At 41.7% G+C, this 27,757-nt stretch overlaps 3 protein-coding genes across 7 annotated transcripts; all 3 read left to right on the top strand.

Annotated features, from left to right (window-relative positions):
- Positions 1 to 18: 18 nt before the first annotated feature.
- On the top strand, positions 19 to 20,849 carry LOC118427566 (serine/arginine repetitive matrix protein 2-like). 5 transcript variants are annotated; one of them, XM_035837406.1, is made up of 18 exons: positions 19 to 177; positions 326 to 492; positions 2,216 to 2,286; positions 2,934 to 2,989; positions 5,433 to 5,493; positions 5,689 to 5,752; positions 5,931 to 6,011; positions 6,399 to 6,475; positions 6,659 to 6,690; positions 7,026 to 7,108; positions 7,235 to 7,283; positions 7,903 to 8,156; positions 8,700 to 12,305; positions 12,724 to 12,985; positions 13,621 to 13,944; positions 14,574 to 14,792; positions 19,596 to 19,700; positions 20,143 to 20,849. In XM_035837406.1, exons 2-18 carry the CDS (start codon positions 385 to 387, stop codon positions 20,316 to 20,318), a joined length of 5,628 nt encoding a protein of 1,875 aa, XP_035693299.1. In that variant the 5' UTR covers positions 19 to 177; positions 326 to 384; the 3' UTR covers positions 20,319 to 20,849. The 5 variants fall into 5 exon arrangements, with proteins under 5 accessions (XP_035693299.1, XP_035693300.1, XP_035693297.1 ...); XM_035837407.1 differs by having other exon boundaries at positions 28 to 181; XM_035837404.1 differs by having other exon boundaries at positions 51 to 492.
- On the top strand, positions 14,983 to 18,944 carry LOC118427576 (piggyBac transposable element-derived protein 4-like). Its single transcript, XM_035837425.1, has 2 exons — positions 14,983 to 15,803; positions 16,142 to 18,944. The coding sequence occupies exons 1-2, from the start codon at positions 15,306 to 15,308 to the stop codon at positions 17,753 to 17,755; spliced, it is 2,112 nt and encodes a 703-aa protein (XP_035693318.1). The 5' UTR covers positions 14,983 to 15,305; the 3' UTR covers positions 17,756 to 18,944.
- Positions 20,850 to 21,933: 1,084 nt separating the features above from the next.
- On the top strand, positions 21,934 to 25,910 carry LOC118427591. The gene is made up of 2 exons (XM_035837445.1): positions 21,934 to 24,178; positions 24,727 to 25,910. The coding sequence occupies exons 1-2, from the start codon at positions 23,545 to 23,547 to the stop codon at positions 25,131 to 25,133; spliced, it is 1,041 nt and encodes a 346-aa protein (XP_035693338.1). The 5' UTR covers positions 21,934 to 23,544; the 3' UTR covers positions 25,134 to 25,910.
- Positions 25,911 to 27,757: the final 1,847 nt, after the last annotated feature.

Here is a 27,757-nt window from a genome sequence, read left to right as displayed (position 1 = left end):
ACAAATATTTTGGCACTTAAATTGACAATGTTAGACAGCTATACAATACGTCGTCCCGACGAGGTCCTTTTTCAGTCAGACCTGAACTTTACTTTTTGGATTTCAGGGTGGAATTTACGAATTTGGCCCTTTCTACGAGCTAAAAAGGGCTGTGAATAGCTTCTGACAGACTTGTAGGTAGGTAATAAAGATAACATTTGTCTCACGTTGTCGCAAATTTTGCAAGAATCGTGAGAATTGTTCTTGAGTCCGTGCCCCCCTCCCCCATAATGTTTCACATGGACCTGCAGGACAAACTTCCTCGCTGCGTGTTATTATGTTGTAGATTATAAAGTGATCTGGAAAACAGAAGGTCGAAAATGAAGTTTGGAAACCGTCTAAGAAATGTCTGAAGACGTTGCAGTGCCAAACGGAGACACGGAAGGCGCGATGCCGGGGCTGGAAGTACCGAACTGGTGCGAGGGGTGCGCAGGGTGTCAGGCTCTCAGGAAGGTAAGGACATGTGCAGAATTTTGTGGAATAATTTGTGTAACAGGAGATTCATATTGATGATCTTCTGTTCTGTTGTGTAGAATAAAGAAGGTTTGTTTCCACATGTTTGTATGTGGGTGCATGACTGTGCTCCAATTGTCTAAAAATCAGACTCACAGGCATTAGGCCGTTTCACACATGTATATGCATGCATATGTGCGGCAACAGGAACTGTACTTGTCTTTATTTACTTTAGGTACATGGACTACCAGTATGTCAGAGATAAAGCACGGGACCGCTTGGCGCAATCGGCAGCACGTTTGGCTCAGGCCCAGAAGGTCCTTAATCTCCAAGCAGATCCACGGTGGGGTAACATAGTATCAAAATCACCGTAGGATCTGCATTAATTCGGTTCCAACAAAGGCTATTAACATCCAATTGTTGCCTTATCAAACTGTGCTTGCTGTGTAGGTGTTAATTGCCCTCCTTCCTGTTTGGCGCGAATCTCCTACGTTTGGGGGCCACTGAACTTGTCCCAATAAAGATATAAATTGGTCGTAAAATCATTAGCACCTTGGATATTTGTGTAGCTGTTAATATGGCACAGGGAGGGGCAGAGACACCTTTATTCAATAGAAATGCTCCTCCCTGTTCCAGTGAAGGCAGATCTCCGGTGCCCGTCTGACTTCCTTTGGCCAGCTATAATCCTTGGCCAGCTTTGATACTATCTTATGGCACCATAGGATCTGCTTGGAGATTAGAAGGTCCTGAGTTCAAACCCCACCGTGTCACTGATCTTGTGCCCGTAGAAAAGGCACTTTACATGGCTTTCCTCACTTCACTCAAGTGATATAGGCTACAAAAGTCTTCATCAAGTTGGTAGCCTCAAAACAAAAGAAGAAGAAGGCCCCTGAGACGTGAACAGCCCCCTCTTGACCATTGTTTCAACTTGTAAAACAATGCCCTGAGCTTAATTATAGTGCCCCTGCAAAATGTCCAAATGATTACATTCAGGGGCCTTCACCTTTGACATATTTCCTGGAATTCCTGTTGCTGCACATGTGTACTCAAATGTACAAAAGAGCTAGATTGTTCAAAATAAGCCTCATGGTCAATCAGGGCTCTAGCCAGCGTCCGTTTTTCCGTCAATTGACGGAAATTTGCTGCGTCTGACGGAAAAATTTTAAAACCAATCCGTCAACCTTGACGGACAAAAATCCTTGGTTGGAAGCTACAGGCGGCTTGGGGACGCCGTCCACGACCGTAAAAGCCACACACTGTTTGTTTTGCTATTTTTATGATTGTTGACAATGTGTGTCGGCGCCCTTTCCCATACGATAATCTCATTAAAACCCGTTTTTCAAGGTCTCAGTTCAGTCCTTCTAATCAATTTTCGCGGTTTTCGCGACGATTGGAATTGGCTGACGGAAAAAAGTTTCGAGCTGGCTAAAGCCCTGTGGTCAATCAACATTTGGACTTTTTTTGGGGAGCCAGGAGAGGTTCTGAATGTACAGGGCCAGATATACACCTGCACTGTTGATAGTAGGATCGCAAATGTCATACAACTGTGATTTTTATGATGGCATTGATTTTGATGTGTTAGCATGTTAGCAAATTCAACTTGAATGAATTGCTGGCTTGGGCAATTCAGGCTGAAACATATTTCTGGAATAAAACAGGTATAAAACCAAAAACACCTTGATAAATGTGAAAATTGAAATTTTGCATCTTCTTCATTTCCTAGGAGTTGCAGGACAAGGAGGCTGAACATAAGAGAGTCTGGCTAGCAGTCAAACAGAGAGTTATCTCCACTGAGTAAGTCCTATTGGGTGGTAGGGTTTTCTTAGCCTGTGTCAACACAATCTTTCGCTGGCTTGGGTTAATGACCCCCATGGCGGCAACTATTGGACTGGCCACTAGGAGCGCGGTTTAGTCAGGCTAGGTTTTGGAGCCCTAAGATTTTTCCTGTCATGTCAGCTCCTGATGTGACTTGATGGTTGACCTAATTTCAAACTTTTCAATCATAGTAAATAGAACCATTTTGTCTGTCAAAATGAAGGATCATGGATGGGAACTTGCCAGATGCAAGGGAAAGGTCTGTTGGGAAGTATATGCTTCTTTGAATAAGTGATTGTTTTAGAGACATGGTACATGTACTGAGGCACTAGAAGGAAGTGCAAACGACTCTCCTAGCTCCCGGGATTCGAACTAGGACCCGCCAGCTTACTTACCAATGCCATAACCACTAGGCCAAAGATCCAGACCCGTTGGACTGGTTAGTAGGGGGTGCTTGAATGCCACTGTTACATCATTGATGTTGACATGATGAGTTTTGTTGTGACTCTCCAGTAAAATCACAATTTGAATGTATCTGGAAATCAGTAGTGTATGAAAGACTGGAGAGGCCTGTTGTAGTAAGAAGGAAAATGAGAATTAACTGTTTTGTTTGTGTTGTTTTACAGCTTGCTGTTGAAGCAGAATGCTGAGTATAAGGCCAGATACAACGCCAAAGCTCAAGATATCCTCAAATATGTAAACCAGTTTACGTCTTACATATGGTTCAGGGGCAACACACACTACATAATTATACAATGACATGGATATAAGTTATAATACAGCCATAAATTAATTCTTTAAGCTTGTCAATTTTACATACCTTGCGACCATCAACACTGATTTCCTTTAAAAAAAAATTCACATTTGCATTACAGAAAGACCTAAGTAAGAAAGTAATGGAATGTTGAAGAAGTTTACTATCATAAATTGGTGTGATTCTTTGGTTCAGCCATAATGATTAATACATCATTACATGTGTATATAGATTTAGTGTAGCCTATACATCAGTAGTTTTGTTTTTACTACCGTTGCATTACATTGTAAGTTATTGAGATGGTAGGATAAGGTACCCTGAATACACTCCTCACACCGGATGCTGCTTAATGTATATTTGCATACTTGCTTAGTCAATGAGAAATTTATCTTAATGAACACAATATCATTACTGGTGTTTGGAGTGTAGGTACAAGAAACAGTCTATTTCTGCATATTTCACTTTCCCAGACAGTTATGATACAGAGATATTTCAAAACAGAAATATCAGGTGGAGCTTTTATTCTTAAATGTTATTTCTGATTACTCAAGAAAAGTTCCTCGGACTAATATTTTTTTGTTGGTATATATTGCCATGTGCATATTAATGACAAATGCAGTACATTTGTTGCACTGGTCTTTCAATATACCAACTTCTTGTGTCAAAAATCTCAAGAACATATGGACAAATTGAACATACAATGAGGTCCATTTCATTTGCAAAGTGGCACAAGAAATGCAGTTGTTGAAGCATGGCATTCTATGCTGCTCTTCCTACCATCTTGTGCTTGTTTGGTATGTACATAATTATACATTATCATGAATGTAGCATAAATATGAGATGGAATTTCATCTTGTCTCTCCTCATATTGTTGTCACCACCAAAATCCTCTGGTTCCCTGTGGTGGAATTGTGGGATGCTTGCACTGTGGCATGATGGGAACTTTCCAAATGATTTGCATCGTACACAGGTATGTATTTGCATATTGACTTAAAAGTTGGTATTTGGTATGGGCAGTCTAAAGGCACAGGCCGGTGGTGACTCATGGTTATTGATTGCAATACAGATTTACATACTCTCCTTAATGTTTAGTTTGTTCTGGCATTTTTAAAGTCATCTATATGGGGCCTGCATAGGTAGGTAGAAATGTTTTCAAACTGAGATGTATATCAGTCCCAACAACTAGCCTGCCAATTGCATGTACTTATCTCTCGCTGTCAGGGGCTGTTTGGGCCTCCTGCCAAAAACAAGCAAACTTGAGGCTATTCACAGTCTAAGCCGGGATTTGGAAGATTTGAAAGCTCAGGATTCTTTACCACTATGAAAACCAGTCCAATCAAATCCAAGGATGCTTAATCACTACGAAAATCAGTCCAATAGGAGATCAGGATCCTTAATCACTATGAAAATAAGAACTCAGGATTCATTAACATGTCTATGAAAACCAGTCCAATCAGAACTCATAATTCTTAATCACTTTAAATGTCTGTCCAATCAAAACTCAGGATTCTTTATCACTATGAAAATCAGTCCAATAGGAGCTCAGGATTCTCTGTCACCACGGAAACTGTTCATCCCAGCTTCCAACACCTGTGCCTTTAGGAGTTCACCTGCCTTACAAACATTTAGTACAGCTGGTTTCATACAAGTGGAAACGTGGTAACTCAGGAAATTCTGGACTCAGTTCAAATTGTAACAACAGATCTATGTTGTTGGTCGATACTGCTGAATGATCCCTGCAATAGGGGCTAAGCAGTATTAACAGAAGAAGACGATGGAAAACCTCAAGAACAATGATTGACACAATGACTGTATTCGGTATTGGGAAAGTTTTCAACAAGTTTTCAAACAAGTACATGTCTTTGGCCAACTGCAAAATCACAAAACACGTTATGACCATGAATACAATATATCTTCACACTTGTGTGAAACAACTACGTCATGTAGACAATTGATTTGCATATATACTGCATGAATAACAACATTGTCTAGTGTGTTAACCTTTTTGCTGCTGTAGCAGTGTACAGAAGCAGTTTGAAGGTGGCACTTAGTCACCCATAGTATGCTAAAGGTTAACAGTTGATGAGCTCCATTTGATTGGCTGAAGTATGCATTTGTATAATTTTTAAATCACGCTGTTGGATCATAATGATTTGTTGGTGTGTATATAAGCTTCATATCAAAACAGCTTAGTTTCACATTTGTCGAAGGATTCTTCCAATTCATATAGAAGGATTTTGAAAGCTGAATAAGTTAACTGCGTGATCATAGCTATGAGCAAAGCGACATTCGTGGACAAAAATCTGTGTATGAGCTGCTGCCAGATTGATTTGGTGTTGATTGTTTGTCTTTCCTTGACGTTTGTGTTTACAATGTGACATTCAGCGTCAGAAAATAGAGGAGGCAACACGACAGCTAATATCCACGGAAAGGTTAGTTTCTATATTTTTACTGTAGTAATGTAATATACTTGCATACTGTCTGTTTCTTAACTATTCACATTAAGTGTTTTTTTTTTTTTTTTAGGCCCTTTTTGACAATAGCTACCTTAACGGCTTAAGTTTTTATTCTACACTTTGTATGAGACTGTTATTAGTGACCTTTGCCCTCTAACCTCTGCCCTTCAGACATTGTGAGACCCTCCAAATGCAGCTGGACAGTGCCCTGAAGGAAATGGAGCCTCTTAAAAAGGTGAGATTTTAACGTATTAGCCTTGTGAAAAATATCAATCAGAGCATACAATGTGTATGTATGTTCAAAGTAAACAACTTGAAAGTTTGTTCAATGTATCCTGTGACCTAAAAAGTCTATGAAGGTTTTCTATTAGCAAAAAAAAGGGTAAGAGCTACAAATAGTTTCTTTATTCCAGAGGAAGCAGGAACTTGAGGAGAGCCAGCAGAAGTGCAAGGCAGAAGTGGAGGAGGCAAGGGACAGGATCAGGGCCAGTGAGGTGGGGAACACTCCTGGTGTTACTGGGCAGTTTTCTCTTCAACCATCGTCAAAGCAGATGGATATCCTGGGTACCATCCTCCATAGTAAATGTTTGCTCAATTTTTCTGCTTGCTAGAAAAAAGATTGAGCCAGCGGTTACTGTGGAGGATGATACCCAGGCTAGTAGATTAAATGATGTACCAGAATCTTGAATGTTATGCCAAAGAGTAGTTAATGAAAGAAATGCCATGAAACCAATACAGATACAGTGCATGCATCCACGTGAGATTGTATTAATTGTCTGGATTGCTATGCTTCACTCACACACACAATCATGTGTTTTTTTGAAAATGTGTTTTTCTGAAATGTTGGATGACTGATACGATTAATGCTTGTGTCCCACCAGGGTCTATGCCAGCAATACAGGGAGGTGATAAAGAAGTTTGAAGATGAAGAGGCTGAGAGGGAGGCCAACAATTCCAAGTACGTTCTGCCTATTTTAACAGTATGAAAGGATTGTTGTTGTCAAAACTTGTACTGGTCTATTGCATGCTGCAAATCTTTATTACAATCTTTGAAAGCTTTATAGCATATGACCAAATATGATGGTTTTGCCCAATTTGGAAAATATGAATCATATTACAATGTTGTGCATTTTTATTGCAGTGAGAAGAAGGTTTCTACTGCCAAGCTGCAAGGTATGTTTTGAAATTCTTAACTGTGCAGAATAAAGATACAAGTGATAAGAAATGTAAATTGATGTTACATGTACCAAGTCTTTAACAAAACGGTCTTAAACACTTCATGTTCTTGTTCTTATACAGTAAAAGCCATTTAATTGCATGCCCCTTTTGCCAGTGTATTTCTGCAATTATCCGGGTGGTGCAACAATGCTGGACAGCACCGGTTTGGGATTTTGGGATTCCGTGCAATACTAGTAAACAAAAGTGTTAGGTAATCTGTTGTGATATTAACATTAGTCAGTGTTGGGATTTTCTATGACTGTGTCCTGATGACATTCTGATTTGCACAGAGGACCTGGCCAAGCTGAAAGCTGATCTTGCATCAGAGAAAAGGAAGAACAGAGGCCTAGAGAGAGAGCTAGACAGAGCAAAGGTACAACATTCTACTAATCTTAACTATCAAAGCTCTCTTTGTGCCTAGGTATAAACTTTAATGATGATTTCCTGGTTTTTCCTCAGTACATATAGATTGTGTAATGTAAAAATGTTTGTGTTTTAGGTCATGATAGATGGTCTTCAGGAGCAGAATTCCAAAATACAACAACAAGGTAATGTTCACAATTTAATACTACACTCAACCCCTTGTAATTGATGAGGCCACATGGTCATTGTCAGCGCTGGTCAATTTTTGCAAACAATATAGATTAAGTTTGATTACTCCCCCTTTTTTCTATAATATAACAAAATGGTACTTTAAAGGAGAGGGTCAAAAACATTTCTCTACTTTCCCTTGGCGAATATCCCTCGGAATTGATTTCTCACCTTGTTTACATTAGGTCATTGAAAAATTTGCATTTGCGAATGTTTGAACTTTGCGCTGTACTGCTCGATCCGTCTCCAATAGGAGGTGACGCCATATTCTGGGTCATCCGGGCACTTTTCAGCCAGGCAAACGCAATAATGACGTCTTCTCTAGACCACTTGACCTAAATTTCACACAAATGTCGAGCTGTACCTTGCTTGTCGCTTTGTTGTTGTTTGTCAGTTGTGTGCGGCAAAAACCTTGGATCCTTACGATCTGTCTGAGCTGCCTGTTGAGGAAGTTGTGAAAGACGTTGACAATACTTGCAATCTTTCCCTGTTTCATTTGACAAATTTTACTGTACAGAAGATGAATCTTTCTCCCTCTCCGTATTGTTAATGAACTGTGGTGCCTGCTTTTCACAGATGGAACATCTGCACATGTTCCTGTGATAACCCCAGCAAAACAGACCAGAAGAAGCCATAATACCCGTACCAGAACACCCAAGCGAGCTGCGCCACCCCCTGCCAGTGCAATGAGCTGCTCCAATACTCCTAGTGATGAGGAAGAAATGGACTGGTCCAACGTGACAAAAAGGGGTGTTATGTCTCCTGTCATGCTGATGTCACCCTTGTCTCCCCTCCCGCCTACACCAGCCCCATGTAGAAGAGAAGATAGGGTGAGAAACTTTGTCTCATTTGTTCATGTAGGTCAAACAATACAGTATGACGTTTGTATCATTTGGTAGCAATTGAAATACATTTGCATATCTATGGGAACAAAAGGACTGACTAGTATCGTCCTAAAATTTTTGCTGAACATTCAGAGAATTGTTTGTTGTTGCTTTCTTTCCACATTTTTATGCCTAAATCAATAATCATAATTTTATAGATAGTTGTGAGAACTATGTACTAAGCTGTTCACATTGCTAACACTTCCATACCCTAGACACATGCTAGTAAATTACTAGACTGCAACATGTTAACTAACTGGAATATTTATATTAAGCACTCCTTTTCCATTTTCAACACTACCCTACCCTTATTCACCTACACACATACATCACTATGTAACAAAATATGTTACAGAAAATGTTTGAGAAAATTTATTGCTTAGAGTATTGTGCTCTCTTATTGTGCTCTCAAAAACTCAAAACTATATCATCTCTTCTTGCTTACTAACTAAATCCCTGTGACTCATATCTGCAAAATTGTTTTTCCAGTTTTCCTCCACAAGTGACAGCTCTGCTGACAACAGTGACATGGACGATGATGCAGACAGAATCGAGAACGAACTTCTTGGAGGCACAGACATGGATGTCGTTGATGATGACGCAAACGATCCACCAAAGCTTTCTCCTGTCAAGAACAACAGTCGCAATAGACCATCTAGGCCTAATGCCGTAAAACCAACAGTGAATGTTACTGATGAGAAGGGAAAGACTGCAGTTAAATGGTCTCCTAGAGATTGTATTAACAGCTCGAGTCCTCAGAAACTCACGAGGGAGCGAAGTCAAGTTCCGAGTCGGGGTGGCAAAAGGGGAAGAGGAAGGCCACCTCTGAGGAGAGCAGCAAAAGCTAAGGCTGAAACAGAGGAAAAAGCCACACCACCTAAAGAATCAAGCAAAGAATTCATTGAGAATGATTGCCGCTCTTGGTTTGGAGAAGTGGAGGATCTGAGTGACAGTGAGTCCGATTCCTCACCAGAAAAAGACCAGGAAAGTGAGACGAAGGTCAAAGATGGTGCTGAGGATTTGGTCTCTCCATCACGTAAGGCCAGGCTGTGTTCTGCATCAGGATCCCTTTCAGAGGAGGAGATAACTGAAGAAGAGAGGAAAACGAGAGGAAAAGTAGAGGTCCCTATTTCTCCAAAGACAACAAAGACACCAGGAGCAACCCCATCTAGATATCCTTTGCGGTCACGGTCTCAAGACTCTGTGAAACAAGATCAAACTGATGATGATGCCTCATCAAGAAAGAAAAACAAGTCAGAGTCAGATACATGTGATAGACTTGTGGTGAAGAAAGTGAAGTCTCCTAGAGCCCAATATGCACTTAGATCAAGGTATGGAAGTAAAACTGACAAAGTAGATGAAAGAATAGAGCCAGAAGATACATATAACAAGACAAATATCGTCAACGAAATCACTGACACATTGCTGGAACAGACAGCAAGGAAAGACTTGGATGAAAAGGATAAGAAAGAAAAGGAATCAGTGGACAACACAAAATTGAACAACAGCATAGAAGAGGAAGAAAGTGACAAAGTTGAAGAGGTGAAAGTGCATTGTGAAGAAGACAACAAAGAGTCATCTGGCCTTGACAAAATCTGTAGTAGTGAAGTGGAAAACAATACAAACTCTGAGCCAAAGATTTCTTTACCTCATATGGATCTTCCTGATGCATCATCAGTAAAGGAAGAGCCTTCCAACATCATTTCAGCTGAATCAGATCAGGAAGCCGAAGAACAACCACGTTCTGATTCCCCGGAGTTCAGGAGGCCGCTTACAAGGTCACAACGTCATGGCGGCAAGGTCAACCCTGGAGGCAGAAGAGACAGCTCTTCATCAGACAGGGAGGGGGACGTCTCTCCCAAGAGGGTAACCAGGTTGCAGACCAAGTTGATAAGTCCCTTACCTGGTCCGAGCTCCAGAACAAGGAGCAGAAGTTCATCTTCAGAAAAGAGCCTGTCTGATGTGGATGCAAAGGACAACATTCCCAAAGGTGGTACACCAAGGAGGTCGACTAGAAAGTCAGAAAGGGCAAGTTTGTCATCAGAAAAAACGACAAACACTCATACACAGAAGAGTGTAGCCAAGCCTGCTATACCAAAAAAGTCACCCAAATGCTTGGGAATGGAAGATACTGCCAGAGACAGAAAGTTAGAAGGTGGTGTATCAGATAAAGAGAAATGCACAACACAAACAAATATTACACCAGTGTTAGACATAGCACCACAGATGGTCACAGAGAAAACTGTGCCAAAAGCTGAACTGCATAATAACTCTAAACACCAGATGTCAAAGGAAGAAGAAAACAAGAAGAGTTCCAAAGTGTGTGCGAAAGAAATACCTGCATCAAATACGAGACACCCAATCAATAAAGTTGCTGTTGTTTTGTTGGAACCGTTGGACAAACCATCACAAAGGACAGAACTGCAAAGGGTTATGCCATCAGCTGTGGAGCAACAAAATGTTGGACAGGGTAGAGAACTGTGCACTGGAGAAATATCTGCTGAAAAGAACAATGTGACTGCTGTAGAGCAGGTAGCAAATGCAGGTGAACTTCCAGGTCAAGCAACAAAGGATGGTAATACAAGCCATACCACTGACCAACAGATATCCCAAGAGCCACATGTACAAGTAAGTATAGATGAGCTTTCCGATCAACTAAGAAAGGAAGGCAGTACTAAGGATAACCCTATCCAGGAGGTACCCAAGGAGATAGAATTAAATGATGAGCTCCCAGATCAAGTAAAACAGAACGACAATTCTAACTTGGTGGTAGCCGAAGAACAGGAGTTAGCATGTGATGAGGATACTATGGAGGAAGGGGAGCTGTCAGAGAGTGAGACTGAAGTCACACATGGTGCACAGAACAGGGCAGTAAATGCACAAGAGCACCAAGGTGCTGCAGAAGTGTTTATAAGAGAGCAGCCTGGTGTGAGCTTACCTGAGAGGGTTAGTCCACACGTATCAAACAGGTCCAGTCGCAGCAGTCTATCCACATCCCCTGTCTCCCCCCTCCCACCCTCACCTTTTGAATCCCTGGCACTCTCTCCTCTGCCAGTGTCTCCTTTCCTCTTGGAAGCTCCCATTTCCCCACTTCCACCCTCGCCATGGGGGAGGTCAGCATCACCAGGTCTGTCTCCATCCCAGCAGGTGCCAATCTCTCCCCTCAGAGAAACCCCTCTGCCTCCAGTGGTATCACCCTTACAAGTTACCCCCCGTGGTGAGGATGGTACGTCCCAAAGTGCTTCCTCCAAGGATGCTACATCACCGACAACAGAGAACCCTCACCCCTCTCCATGCGTGTTCCGGTCCGTTGCTCCAAAGGGAGCTGTGCAGGTGAAACCAAAAGCAAACAGAGGTAGGGGTGCTGCGAGGTCTCTCAGCATGAACAATTCTAGCAAGAAACGAGCGATCCTGTTTGTTCAGAGTGAAAAGACTGCCTGGAGGAGTGGTAAGAAAAGCACCACTGTGCAAGATAAACAGAAGAGTGCAAAGGGAAATCCAAGACCTACAACTTTGCCTGTCAAGCCCAACAATCAACAACTGAAAAGCAAACCTGGAAATGCCTCAAATTCAAAGACTGGTGAAGAGAATGCCAATAAAACTTTTGATACGCCAAGTTGTTCACAAAATGGCCAAGAGGTTACCAAAGAGATAACTGCTACTCCTGAAGAGAGTTCAAGACAAACTCTAAAGCAGACAAAAACAGAAAGAAAGAAGAAAGGACAGTCCTTCCCACTCCAAGACAAGGAGAAGGAAAAGAAGACACCGGGGATGTCCAGAGAAAAGGAAGAAGATCCTCATGAGAGAATTAAGGGAGGAGAGTCAAATATTAGTGAAGTCTTGAATGCTGCAGAACATTTAGTTGTACAGAAAGATGTCCCTGCTGTCAGTGATACAAACAAAAGGAGACTGGATGGAGATATAGAAGATGGTGAGATCACTGGTGAAAGTGATGATGAGGGGTTGGAGGGAAGAGCTGTGAAGAGACTCAAGACAGGACCAACAGACAAACTGACAGCTGACCATGTGCTGCAGTACATGAGCAACACACAAGGGGGAGCTACTTTAACAGGTGCTGTCAACATCATCATGGAGGTAAGTACTATAGACTCTTTTTGTTTGTGGGGGGGGGGCAGGTAGAAAATAGAGTTTGTGGTGGTTTTAAGTTCATGGTTGAAAGTCAAACAATGGGGTAATGAGTGCATGAGACAAAACAAGCATTTCTGTGGTAGTTTTAAGTTTGTTGTGAAGAGGTCACTGTGAAAACCATGAACATCAAACCACAACAAAAACCAAAACTTTTACAGTAAGTGTAGATTTTATAGTTCGTTGAGCTTCAAAAATTCACAATTTTCATAATGGCTAATAATAAGGTAAACAGAAAAGTTCATTTTACCCAAAATAACTATATTGTTTAAGACTAGCATCTTTAGACATTATAATATTAGTTTACATGTATGTGTATGATGAAATGTGTACCTTCTATTCTAAATGCTTCTCTGTACATTTTCAGTATATACTGCAGAGTGAGGGGGCCAGAGTGGACCTGTTCCCAGCTGTGAAGACGATGTGTGAAACAGGAAGTAAACTGCCCATCATGACCACAGCAGAGATGGCCATACTGGGCAGGGTGACCTACCTGGCCAAGCTGGTCAAGTGGAAGGGTCTGGTCAATCGAGTAAGCCGCGCCCTGTCGACGGAGATCAGGAGGAACATCAGGACAGAGCACCTGTTGGCCACCTGTAGGCTGTATACAGGGTTGTGTAGGCTAACAGGTAAGTCCTGTACACCCCTAATATATATGGACAGTGGTACATTCCAGTAATCTACTGCTATGCAACTTGTACAAAATGTAAAAAAAAATAATAATAATATTGTTAAAGTTTCTCTTTTCTACTTTTCTTCTGGTAAAATCTGTATTGCATTTAGGGTTGTATACCTAAACCATGTACTTGCACCTGTAAAATTGTTGAGATAAAGGTCCAGACCTGAATACCTTGTATACCTGTACCTAAACAAACTAAATCACTATTGGACACCACTTTTTCAGACTATAGATAATTAAATCCCATCTGAAAGATGACAATTTGGCAACCTGCCAATTGAATATTCAGAAAACAAGTAGAGATTACAAACTTATAAATGTTTTGAGGTTGAAATATGTGAATTGTCATACAAAGATGACAGTGTACCTCTAAAATATGACAGTTTGGTAGATATATTACAGATTGACTATAATAGTTCAGGTACAGGGTACAGGTACAGGTACAGGTACAGGTCCAAACCTGTACCTAAGATTTGTTTAGGTGCACAGCTCTATTCACTAAGTGTCCCGCCATTTTGCCTTATTAATAAGCTACTACACTTAAGTATTTCTCTTACGCTGTTTGTTGTAATTAATTTTTTTTAGGAAACCTTGAGCCGGTAAGAATTCTCGTCTACGACATTCTGCGAGAAAAGCTGTTCTCCCCAGTGGACAGAGTCCTGACCATAGTCTCAGTCTGGCCGCTGGTGCTCCAGAGAAGTGGCCCCGCACTGGAAGATGGGCCCATGTCACATGTCATAGAGTTAGTCCTCATGAGTCAGGACATCAAGGAAGATTTGAAGTCGTGCTTCAAGAGTCTTTACCAATGGAAGGACGTGAAAGACGGGGATGTGAACAGTTTGGCAGAGAGGCTTGTTGAACTTTTACAGAGAAAAGAAAGTGCACAACTCTTGACTAACACTGCGAAAGGTAAGGCTTTATTAATGTACTCTCCAAGCAGAGGTTGTTGGGGAAAATCATAAACTTTTTCTTATACTAGTTATAGGCCATCTTTTGCAGCTAGTGAGGTTATCTGAAGAAAAGGGTTTCATGTAAGGAAAAGGTCACAATCTGCCCCTTCAACCTCTGTTTAAAGAGTAATTTTTATGATGGAAAGACTGCTTTGTAGTTAGGTTTTGGTAAGATTTGGCAATTTCTGCTTGAACTTTTTATACCTGTGCTTTGCTCTATCTTTATTATTCTTGTTAGTGTTGTAATCTAGTGAAGTAGAAATTAGAATACTTACCAACATTGTGACTAGCACATCAATGTAAAGATCATGACTACTTTGAAATAAGCATAATTTACAACTCTTACAAAACTTAATCTGTCAGACACGTACGATACCTAATTCCTATGAGACTCAAGGTACATACTTTCTTCAGCAAACTTTTACCCATCACCTCCAAAATGTATTCCGAGTCCACATAGTCCTTTGTTGAGTTACGTGTAGCAGCTCTTTTCCATGCCACTAAGGATTTTTTTATGTTACTTTTGATTGGGATAAGGTAGCATCAAGTCAACCCTCTCATAATGTGTTTTTGGACTCATTTCTCCAGTCAAGTACCCATGCCTGAACCCCCTGATGTACGAGACAGCCAAAGCCCTGGAGCTGCTGGCCTCCCACCAGAGCTGGCATTGGACCCATGACTACCTGATACAGAACCTGCTGCTACCAGTTCTACAGAAGTGGAGGGAGACTAAGAGCACTCCCCGGCCCAGGTCTATCAAAAGCACCGTTCCTCATGGCACTGTTGTTGCTATCATGCAAGTCATTGGTGAGTTCTTGTCTATGTCAGTATGTGTCTGTGTGCATGTGCATGTGTTCGTGTGTGTGTATGTGTGTGTATGTGTGTGTGTTTATGTGCATGTGTGTGTGTGTGTCTGGGGCGTGCGGGCGTGCATGTGTCTATCAAAAGCATGGTACCACATGGCACTGTTGTTGTCATTGGTGAGTTCTTGTGTATTCTCTTAACCCTTGTCCTGCGGGCCCGGTTATACAACCGGGTACACAAGCAGTGCCTGTGTGCGGGCCCGGTTATATAACCGGGTGGGTGTATTTCCGGTAAGAATGCGTCATACACCCGCGAACCGCGAGAAACCCGGAAGTAACTTGGCGGCATCTCCCGCCAAAAGGTTAAGGGTCATTTTTCCGATTGCGCAATCTATCCCGTGGTGCTTTGCGCGGCATAATTTATGTTAATGAGCAACATGGCGAACGTCGTCCGCTAGTTTGTTTACTTCTTTTGTTTGGGTGTTTCTGGCGGCAAATTTGTTATCTAAACGCCAAAATGAGTCGGTATTCGTTGAGACAAGTACACGAGGAGATTTTTTCGAACGATTCAGACCCAGAATATCCTACTTCGACCGAAGATTCTGATGAGAGCAGCAGCGAAGACGACGAGTCCCCACCTCGTTCTCCAAGCCCTGGCGGGGCTAGCGGAGAGGGACCCTCAGACGATCTTGATGAACTTGACACGGGCGACAACGGTGCCAATGGCCGTGGAAGAGCTCGGGGTACCGGCCGGGGACGTCGTGGACGAGCTCGAGGAGGTCGTGGACGTGGACGCGGCAGGGGAAGAGGCGCAAGTTCTGCAAGGGGGCGAGGCAGGCGTGGTCGCCCTGCAACCCGCGGACGTGGCGCTCGGGGACGCACAACTCCCGGTGGCACGCGCCGAACAGCTGTCTTGGATTCCCGTCTTGCCGATGAGAACTGGCAAGAGGTGGATGGTGACACTTTGCCCCAGCCTCCCCATCCTTTTACTGCAGAGCGGGGGTTTACTGACCAGGTAAATTAATCTTTATTTGTTATTTATTTTGACACTTTTGCTATCTCTATCTACCATATGTGTAACGTTACTTCGTGTGATTCATTCGGTATTTGACATTTTTGGCTACTAAAGTGTATGTTATTATTCTGAATACTATAAAAAAACGTGCCTTTAGATTTTCATTCTGTCTTTTGCTTTATATTTATATATTGATATTGATAATTCCCTCACATTGGTGGACTTTGCTACTATATCATTTCATTACCATTCTTGAACATACCTCGACATTGTACTTTTACTTCACAAGTGCACACAGACTTATTTGACTTATAAGATTATATTCTGTCATTCTTCAGGTCACATTGCCAGATGATCCTGTGGAATTGGACTTTTTAAACCTCATGTTCCCGGACCATCTATACAAAGTTCTCACAGAGCAGACTAACAAATATGCGGAGGACTTCTTTGCCCAGAACCCTAAACCTGGCCTGCCCCCAAACTCACGTCCAAGGGACTGGCCGGAGAATGGAATTACCGAGCCAGATATGAAAGCATTTATGGCTTTGACTATAGCGATGGGTATCATTCACCAACAAGACATCAATGACTATTGGTCGGTGGATGAGGTGCAGGAAACACCCTTCTTCCGGTCAGTCATGTCGCGCGACAAGTTTCAGCTCATATTCAAGTTCATGCACCTCAATGACAACGATGAGTACAAGGCCCGTGGTGACCCAGAATACGATCCGTTTCAGAAACTGGGGGTATTCTACCCAACTATCACACAGCAGTTTAAGTCAACATGGTCGCCCGGCAGAGAGATCTGCATCGACGAGGGCATGGTTCCCTTCAGGGGAAATGTGCATTTCCGAACATACAATCCAGACAAACCGGACAAGTATGGGCTCAAAGCTTACGAGCTGTGTGACTCAAGCAACAGCTACTGCTGTTGTTTTGAGCTGTATGGCGGGAAGGGCAAGGAACCATCAGAGAAGGGGCTGACATATGACATTGTTATGCGACTAATGGAGCCTTACGTCGGGACAGGCCGAACATTGTACTGCGACAACTACTACAGCTCGCCACAGCTATTCCTTGACCTTGCCGATGCCAACACCAACACCTGTGGCACGATGCGCAACAGAAAGGGCGTCCCAGACGCATTCAAAGACGCTTCAGTAACTACGCCCCAACAGAAGTTTTGCATGGCAAATGGACCCCTCCTTGCAGTGAAGTACAAGGACAGGAGGGATGTCAAGATGTTGACAACTGCACACAGTGCAAAGCTTGTCGGCACGAAGAAGAACAACCATCGTGGGGAAGAGAAAGTGAAGCCGGAGTGTATCCATGAGTACAACCTGTCCATGGGTGCTGTAGACACCTCGGATCAGATGGTGGCCTACTTGAGCTTCAGAAGGCGCTCCCTAAAGTGGTGGAAGAAGGCTTTCTTCCACATTTACAGTCTTGGCATCTGTAATGCATTCATCCTGTACAAAGAACACAAAGAACAGCAAAGAGCACAGCAAAGAGCACAGCAAAGAGCACTGCAAAGAGCAAACAACACGGATGGTGATGATGACGAGCAACAAGCAGAACCAAAGCCACTTCACAAGGTCTTCCGAAGAGAGATTGTGAAACAACTCATCTCCACATCAGGATATGCGAAGCCACAGAGGAAAAGTCTGAGTGCAAGTGGCGCTGTCCTGCAACGGCTCACTGGTCGCCATTTCTTGGAGGAGCTCCCTCCGTCCGAAAGTGGAAGGGTTCCGAATAGGGTGTGCCAGGTGTGTAATACTGCCAAGATGAGGAAGGCGGAGATGCGAAAGGAGCCAAAGAGGAAGCAGTACCGTGTGTCTCGCTACCAATGCGATGAGTGCAAGGTCGCACTGTGTGCGGCGCCATGTTTCAAGCTCTATCACACATGCAAAGATTTCGTCGCCTCCTATCTAAACAACCACGATAAGGACTAGGCCTCTGTATGTTTTTCTTCAAATATATACTTTTGACATGATCTATACAATATATACTTTCATCATTCTGACATTGTAGACTTGTGTAAGGAAATGTGTTTTTATTGCTTTTGATGCCTTTATTGCCTTTCATATGGATGATAACAACTCTATATTGATGTAACATGAAAGTACACAGTGTAAGCTTTCTATTCATGTACAGGAAGTTGTCATTTCCTTTATTGTATGATCACAAAATGTAGTATATTCTTTTGTATAAGTGTGTGGATTTTGCTGACTTGCCAGTTCAGCACTAAGGACAGTCCACGGCCATTAACTTACCTTTTATGATACATGTATTAATTTTCCTCTTCATATGTTTTTCCTTACATTGTCAACACTAGTCAGGAGCTTGGCAGTCCATATTGAGACATCTCTGGTGGTGCTAGTGAGTGTTGTATGGATATAGTATGAAGAAATTTGTTTTTATTGCTTTTGATGCCTTTATTGCCTTAAGTATAGATGATAACAACTCTATATTGATGTAACATGAAAGTACACAGTGTAAGCTTTCTATTCATGTACAGGAAGTTGTCCTTTCCTTTATTGTATGATCACAAAATGTAGTATATTCTTTTGTATAAGTGTGTGGATTTTGCTGACTTGCCAGTTCAGCACTAAGGACAGTCCACAGCCATTAACTTACCTGTAATGATCCTTGTATGCATTTTCCTCTTCATATGTATTATCTGACATTGCCAACACTAGTCAGGAGCTTTGTAGTCTACATTGAGGCAGATGTGGTGGTGATAGTGAAGGTTTCTGTGAAACAATGCTAGAAATTGTAGTTTTTATTGCCTTTTATACCTTAATTACCTTCATATTTATATGTTATTACTATGTTACAAAACTAGAAAGACAGTACAAGTTATAAGCTTTCAGTTGATGTATAGGAAAGTAGTGTAGTGTTTGTTATAAAGCTACAGAAAGATGTATATGCATGTCGAATAGAACACCCTTTTCTGCAGAAATTTCAGTTCAGTACCGGGACAATCAAAGGCCATAAACTCACCTGCAATGATACCTGGGTGATTTTTTTTCTCCCACTTGTAGCTCTGATGTTGTCAGAATACATAAGCAATGTTGTAGTGTTCATACTATCATTTTAATATGCGTCAGATACTATAATACAAGAAGTTTATCAAAATAATTTGTTTTATTGCCTTATTGCCCTTGTTTCTCATTATTGATGACTTTGGGTAACATTTGTTTGACATTTTCAAATAGTAGAGACTTTTAGCTTTGTAATGATGTATAACTTTCTAGGGTTACGTGGGAGAAAAGTAACTTTAAAAGGGCAAAGTAAAAGAAGTGCCCATTCTTTCAACAGGGTAAAAAATGCCCAGCACAGGGAGGGTGTAATAGTAAAAATTCGCCAGCAGGACAAGGGTTAAGTTCTCTTGATAGGTAGTTGTGAGAGGGAAGTAGTGATTTTGGTGTGCCTGTCTATTGCTTGTCATTATGTGTGTGTGTGTTTATACATATGTGCGTGTGTGCACATGCAGTCATGTGTTTGAGTGTCATAGTAAAGTTTTGTTTGTTTTGTCAAAAGGCATTTCCCATCCAGGGGGTTAAGTCTGCTTGCACAGTTCGACTATCTAAGTGCTACATTAACCTTAGAATTTTCTTGTTGAAAAGTACTTGTATTCCTTGTACTCGTATCCCCTTTACTTGTCTAAGCAGATGATCAACCCATATGAATTACTGTTGCTTGTTTGGAGAAGATGGTGTATGTGTATATTGTCCCAACTCCAAAGATACAAGTATCTTGCTAATTACTAGTTTCTGTAATCTCCAACAGGTGGCATAGGTAGGGTTGGTCTGTTGGAAGACCAGTCTTCTGTAAACCAGCTGCAGCAGGTGGTGATCAGAATGCTGACAGAAGCAGAGAAGAGCCAAAACTCAGGTACAAATGCCTTCAATAATACTCATAAAACATCGAACTTTGAAACATTGAAAATTGTACTTGTACCTCCCACTGACCTTTGTTACATGGCTAAGGGAAGATTTTTTTTTCTGAATGATATTCCTTGTAATAACCTGAATATCAAAATCAAAACTAGCTGAACATCTTTTTGAGACAGGAACACTTCTTTTGAGTCTATTTCATCGTAAACTAGTGTAAAAATGAATTTTGTAAAAAGTCCATTGAAAATGTATTGGACCGCAAAATTTCATCTACAAGGTTCCATATAAGCCTCAAAATCCATTTTCAGGGCCATTTGTGACTGTACAGGTATTTTGCAATTTTTTTTTTTAATGAAAGTTTTCTTCTGTATAGAAAGGCAATGGTATGATGTCTGTTTTTATTTTGCTGATGATTCTATTTGACAACATCTCTTCTGCAGTACCATGGGGCATACAGATAGCAGCAGCCTTCTCATTGGTCCAACTGTCACCTAGCAACCCCAGCCACACCCTGACTGCTCTGCAAACTTGGATGAAGCTGCCAAGACCTGCACTGTGTGTTCTCCCACCCCTACTGCAGCAAAATGTAGAAACCCTTGCCATGCAGTTCAGATGAGAGACTGGACTGGGCCATTTGACTCAGAAGGGGTTGGATTATAATTTTAAGTCACAACCCACATATAATGTTGTCAATAATTGCATTTGACTTATAGATTTATATTTGAAGAAACTATGACAATATTCACTTCATTAATGAACTGTGTACAGCCAATAATGCAGAAAAAATGATCTGGCAAGATAATCAAATGTTGTAAGTAATATGGGAAAAATTACAGCTGTTGAAATATTTGCTGCTTTCATAACAGATTTGAAAGTTGATAGATCAAACCAACTTGATTTAAAAAGCCTGAAGATTTATTAGATGCAATATGATATGTTGTTGACTGTTTGATAAAAGAATCATGGAAAGACAAAGTTTCATTATGGAATAGCCATGAATTGGCTGTTAAAAATGTGAGAAAACTGAGAAGTTGAGCTTCAGTAGATGATCCTGTGTAATATTGAGATGCATGTATTTTCTGTTGGTGCCCTTTATCGTTTTTGTACTATTCTTTCTTCATCTGAAATATAGATGCTTATAAATATGTGCGGTGGCCATGTTGTAACCATTGATTATTGGAGAAAGGGGTGGGTACAGAAAATTCAGGTCCAGGTACGGTCCAGGTTCAGAGGATCAGGTACAGGTCCGGACCTAAACCTGGACCTAACTATCTGTGAAAACAGTGGTCCAACAATGGTCCATTTCGCTGAAAAGGATTTTGTTTGGTGGAGTATCTGATGCCTACTGGTGTTTTAAAATCCTAAATACACGTAAACAACAATAACTGCCTCTGTTTTAGACCAAGTTTGACTGTAGAAACATGGTAGAACTGACTATCAACTCTCCTTTGCTTGTTATTTTTGTACCTGTAAGCCGGCATGTTAATGCCTGTTGGTTTATATATCTGTTCATTTTCAAATCGATCCAAAATCCAGTCCACTGATTTTTCGGGGGGTTCTGGACCGGTTCAACAAGAGAAAACGGTTTTGTACCAGTACACTGGTACCCACCACTAGTTGGAGAGAGTACATTTGAATGCATCACCCCTTCGCCTAACCTATCTCATGACCTCTAACAGTAATTGGGACACTTGTTAATTGGGGCGTGCACACACATGAACAAGTCTACTTCAGCATTGTTTGCAGACACTTTTATTTTCTGCAGAACAAACATTAATGATTGGGTGGTCGCAGACATTGAGGTCACATCCTTCCTAACACTTGCAAAAGCACACACGAATGATTACAAACTAACATCTTAATGCTACTTGAGATGAGGACGTATACTTAAGATTTCTCAATTGGTCCAAGAGCATACAATTGACCACCATGTAAGAATGTCTTAATTGGTTTAAAAACTTATTCTATTGAATATAATTCAAAGTAAAACAGCTGCTTAAAGTAAAGTCAAAGAAAGTCCATATACATACACGCATTGATTCTTTTAGCAGAAATAATCATTCTTAAAATTCCAGTGATAACATTGCATTTGTTTTGATAAGACCTTTTGTTATTGGAGTATGTATCACACTTAGGAGTGAATTAGTAGGTCATGTGAAGTTAAATCTTTAGGAAAATAGTGCATATCATTGGAATAGATTCTTATAATTTGGGGAACTGGTTGCCACTAATGCACGGGTGTTTGAAACTGTTTTGGGTACCGGAAATTGCTCTCCTGCAATGTTTCATTATACATCTACTAGCACGTTTTAAAGCTTACATGAACACGTAAAAGACAAAATGTCATGATGTCCTACGACATTTAGTAACACCTGGTTGTCGTGTCCTATTATAAGACTTGAAATATCTTCCCAAAGCATGGCGTGGTCCTAGCAACCAATCGTCACAGGTGGTACAGACACTCCACCACGACCCTCGCGACCCTCTCAACGCTTAATGGTGTGTAGATCCTATTTGCCTGATACGTGTGATTGAAGCCGCCATGTTTATTCTGTCGGGTCATTCAAAACAGGTGGCCAATGCTGAATTATTTACACGAAAACACTTTCTTTAACCAGACCGGATTATCTGACGGTAAGTTCGGGCTATTGTGCTGGTAACGCTGCCTTTCGGGAAGAGGTAGATACATTTTGTATGTATTAAATGGAGAAGAGGCTGAATGTGAGCAGTAGCAAAGGACGGGAATTCAGGACAATGTTGATAGACTATGGCTAAATTCCACTGCAACCACCAAAAGAAGTTGCTATGGTGGGATGATTAGCGAGTATTATCATCTAGAATTACATCCGATAAACTGACGTAGTTATCTTTGGAAATTGCGAACGGACAGAGCAACACATCTGGACTTTAGACATCCTTCTTACGCTTACTCTGCATAACGTCTTAATGCACTTGCACGATTCGATACACGGTGGTTTAGTTTCCGTCACATCGGACTTATTTTCGGAAATTGACGTTGGTGGGGCCAAGACCCCCAGACGCGTGTGTATTCTTCAAGTAATCTATCTGTGTTTACAAAGTTCTGCAAGGAACCAAGACTCTGCCGCCGGTGTCCTGAGGATCAAATAAAAGTACGTACATTCTAAAGTCTTCCGCCAGTTTTTTTATGGGGATTTGAGAGCTAAACTGTAAGTGCAAGATCCATGCTACTTCTTTTATAATTCATGTCTTCGTAATGTATCGTTCTTATTGGACCACTTTTGGGCATGCCAACGTTTTCTGCATGAGTACTAGTACTTTGCTGGAGAGCCTCGAGGATTCTAAACTTACATAATCAAACTCGTTCATATTCAGCGTAAGAAAAGTTTACGACAACATGGGAGTGTTGCACAACTTTCAGCTGTCTTATGGCGGAAATTTGCCGCATCTTCCTACCAGCGGTCGAGGACAGAGTCTTGCTCAACACGCAGTTCGTAACACGTCTTACTATGCTAGTGTTACATTTCCAAACCGGGGCCCGGCCGGGCTGTTTTAGTAAATGGAAAATAATAAAAAAATGTATACCTAGAAATAGACATAAGTCATGCTCACGTGTCACCTTTTACGCTTTGTGTATTTTCGTGTCTTTTATATCATATTTTCGTTCCCAAGAGCTGCCCGGCCAGGTAAAGTTTTTAAATGTGACGCATGCCTTTAAGATGACATAGGCGATGGTGAAGGGTGATATTTTAACAGTTGTTTGGATATCTGTATGTTGTCTGTGCCCCATGGCATAGTCAAGGACTGTAATGTTTCTAATCGTTTTGTAGATCCTGCTCACCCTCAGACAACCAGTCTACACGATGGGCTACCGGGAAATCATCAAATCTCCGGTAAACAGTCATGAGTTCAAACGATCATTTCTATGCACTCATCAGTTAGTAGACAGAGTTCTTCCTCGTCGCCAGCTGACAGTTTTTAAAGGCAACCGCCAACCCAAGGCAATGGACGAAGTAGAGAAGACGAAAACGAACTTTTCAGCTATGAACCGTATTACTCACAGTAAAGACGATCACACCAACTTCCAAACATCTACTAAAGTAGCGGGCGAGATTATAAAAGGAAATATAGTCGTATGGGAGAAAGCAGAAAGAAAACATAGTTTTCGACACCCTAAGCAAAGCAATGTAGATGTTTCTCGCAAGGCGACATTAAATCCAGGGGCAAGGGCATCCAAACTCGAAAATGTCGGGAGACAACCACGGCCTGTAAGTACTCCAGCAACTGATACACAGGCACAAATGAGTGGAAACCATTGCGGGAAGCCTTTGTCCACTACAAGGTCTGCACCACCGGCCATCGGAAGCTCCTGGCGGACACAGTTGCCGCAGCTTTTCCTCTTGTACCAGCAGCAACTGTGCGCTTCCTACCGCCCGAGCGCCAAACCCCCTCCGGTCCCGGTCCCGGTGGTACCGCTGGTCCCAGACAGTTGCTCAGGTGAGCGACGAAAAAAATCATCTTCATCGTTAATATCACCTACCAGCGATTGTAGTTTATGACACAATTTATAGATATAGGTCACCAAAAGTGTTAGTCAAAAAAAGAAAAGTAAGAAAAGCATGTAAAAGTAAGAAAATGCTTAACCATGAGCAGGGAGTTAATAATGTAGATTATAATCTCTTTTTAACCTCATGAGGTATCATAAAAAGTAACCTTATTGCACAACAATTTGTCAACAACAATGTATGGCAACAGCTATCACACTAAGTACAAAATAAAGGTATAGAATAAACCTTAAGATCCTAATTGAAATAACAATAAGGGCTAACATAAATTAGTTTCGGTCATGATTCTCTCTATGTCAGTTGTATGATGTACCAGAGCATGTAATAGTTTTAACATATTTTGAATGTAACATCAAGATTTAACTACAGGTTTTCCGTGAGGTTACTCGTTGTATTTCAAAACATTGCACCAGGAAGGATTACATGTGTAAAATGTACAAATTCCTGGTGCCGTATCAATTGCACCATGCTGTTTTTCAGGCTCCCGCCGCACGAGGCGCCACAGCACGGGCAGGCGGATGAGCGTGGCTTCCACCGCTACCTGCTCGGCGTTTGACCAGTCCATCCGGCCGCAGCACTCGCACGGCAAGCCCCGGCAGCGAGCGAAGGGAGGCCGCCGCCTCTCCTTACACTCCGCCGAGGGTAGGAAAGACTTAGACCAAGGTTCCATGGGTACCTGGGCCGTCAGAAGGTTTCTCCGGCGAAGTCTTCCTGACGAAATCCTTGAAGACCATGAGGCACAGGATGAGACAATTCTTGAGAAACTTCCCTTCGTCACGACTCTTAAAGATTTTCCAAGGTCGTCTAAGAAATTGGCTCGCAGGAATTCCATAAGCCTCAAGGACATAGGTACTGAAGCAAAACTCTCAAAAGGAATAAGTAATTGAAAAGTGCATAGAAAAATCGATCTTTACCCCCAATACGCTTACGTTAGAAAATACACAGGGCTTCAAAATGAATAGAAAGGCTTACAACACAAGAGTCAGATAGATAATGTAATCTAACCGTAGCCATGTTTTGTCCAGACTTAATACCTGTACATGTATGTCTTATATAGTTAAAGCCTAGATTGACCAGCTGCCATTCTTCATTTTGCAGTGCATATATTTCATAACAGTATCTGATAGAGTGTTACGTTGAGTGGTTATGACATAACTCGGTGTGAGGGAGTGTGTAAAGAGGTATTGGGAAGTATGATTACGTGGCGGAAACTTGTTTCATTTGTGTATATTACCTTAAAGCCTGTTTTAGTCGGCTACGCGGTAGGCATTTCCAATGTCCTGCCAATACTAGTAGCTATACTAACACTTTTATTGGTTAATGAATGAATGAATGAAGACCTTTATTGAACATACATAAACACTGGGTTCAGTACAGGTCACAACAAACGATACAACATGATATATGATATATAATATATTAATGTATCTAGATTTCAACGGATTGTAACCTGGTTTTGGGTGGGGCTGAGTGGTGTATTAAACTGCATGGTGTTTTGTACCCATGGAACCTTGGTCTAAGTCTTTTCTACCCTCGTATTGATGACACTCGACCATTTGCGTGAATCCAGTTCTTTGAAAGCGTCGCAGAAGAGTTTATTGTTCGTGTACTGCTACGTGTATTAAACTGCATGGTGTATGGTCCAGACACCTAAGGTCCTTGGTTCAAATCCTATCGCGCTACTGATATTGTGCCCTTATAGGAAAGGCACTTTACATTACTTTACTCACCCTACCCGGGTACCCAGGTGTGGTACCTAACTTCGGTTGGGGAGGTAAAAGACGATGGAAGGAGAGGATCGGGCTCCGCCTTTCAGTACCGTGCCCTAGACACAGTAGAAAAAAAAATGGCATGGCCCGCAATGTTGAGATGGTAATGTAACTTGAGTGCCCCCATCTCTGTGCCTTTGGAGTGACTTGTCTTGATAAACAAAACAAATCACTCTCACTTACTCACTCACGGCCCGTAACCACAGTGGTCGTAGGGGCTCCACGACATCCATTAGCGGTGATCTTTGCCCATTTCGTTTTCTCCTCTGCCGCTCTGATCAGTTGTTCAGCAAGGCAAAACAAATGCGCAGAAATGCCACAAAAGCACACAAAAGTCACCTGCAGTACTACGTTCAAAGTCAAAGAGGCCCAAAATCAAACCTGACCGTCAGGCTGTCACCACCAACCCATGTACCAAACAACAACGCAATCACACGCTGCGTTCTAGACATATATCACCGAAAACGCACCAAAACATAATCTCAAAGCAGATTCCTCCGGTGGCATAAAACCTCGGTGGCCAATTTTACCCCTCTGCCGGCTGAAGTCCCTCCCCAGCTTATGTTACTGTTTCATGCCACCGGAGGAATCTGCTTGGAGATTACCAAAACACACAGACACATGAAAGTGAAAACCCTACCTGCATTTTCATGCAGGTAACAACCCACTGACGGATGCCCCTCTTCGGCTAGGGCCTTAAAAGGCTATGGGACTACCTTTGTATTTACCTTCCCTAGTTTTCAGTCAAACCGTACTAGTTGTTTCCGCCTGGTGAATTCAAACGGTATTCATGTCACGTCATCTGGCGGTCCCAACTGTGAGCACATATTACCTCAGCTTGGAGTGACACTTGGGTATTAACTTTAACCCAATTGAGAGTTCTTGTAAGTTAGTACACGTAACAGAACAATCAAACTCTTCTGCGACGCTTTCTGAAAGAACTGGATTCACGCAAATGGTCGAGTATCATCAATACGTGATCTGTATATTCATAAACAACAACGAGATGTTTTAAAGATTAGTTTGGCCGTATCTACGTCCCAGTGCCCACGCGTAAAGGGTTTGTTTAACATTATAAGGATTGTCGAAATAATTAATCGTCTCCGCATTCAGAACATACTCGAAAGTTGATCAGATCAAAAGTCCAAGAAATAAGAAAGGGCCACTCGGAAAGGGAGTGAATCCCTTCCCTGTAATCGCTGTAGATGAAAGCACAGTACGCCCTACAAGTCTCCTTGCACTCCTTAGTAGTAGCAGAAGAACTTCCAACATCTACCAATTTGAAAGTACCAGACGAAAGTGGAAACTCGCTACAACCTGCGACGCAGTGTAGAGCTGAAAACACCACTTAGTAAATCAAACCGACACAAGATGTCTTTTATACCGCGAGCTTTGGCCCCCAAAGCTGCCTGTGTGTCTATCTAAATGTTGATGTAAATAGATTTCAAGATTTTATATTGATTGCTCTATGCCGATTTTATCTTAAAATGTTGTCAAGGTGCATGTAATGATGTTTATTAATTATAGTACTATCTTATGTTGTGAAATCAATGCAATTCAGCCCCTACGGGGGCTGCAAAGTTGATTGGAAATAAATTTTCAAGTTTCAAAGTACTAAAGAAGCAGTAGTCGTGTGGGATAAAACAGGAAGAAAATCTGAATTTTAGACACCCCACGAATCCTTTCCTCTGATGGCGGTAAATGAAAGCACAGTACGGGTGTCCTTCAAGTGCCCTTGAACC

The sequence above is a fragment of the Branchiostoma floridae genome, chromosome 12 (assembly GCF_000003815.2).
Source record: "Branchiostoma floridae strain S238N-H82 chromosome 12, Bfl_VNyyK, whole genome shotgun sequence".
Lineage (NCBI taxonomy): Eukaryota > Metazoa > Chordata > Leptocardii > Amphioxiformes > Branchiostomatidae > Branchiostoma > Branchiostoma floridae.
This window is presented reverse-complemented; position numbering and strand designations above follow the sequence as displayed.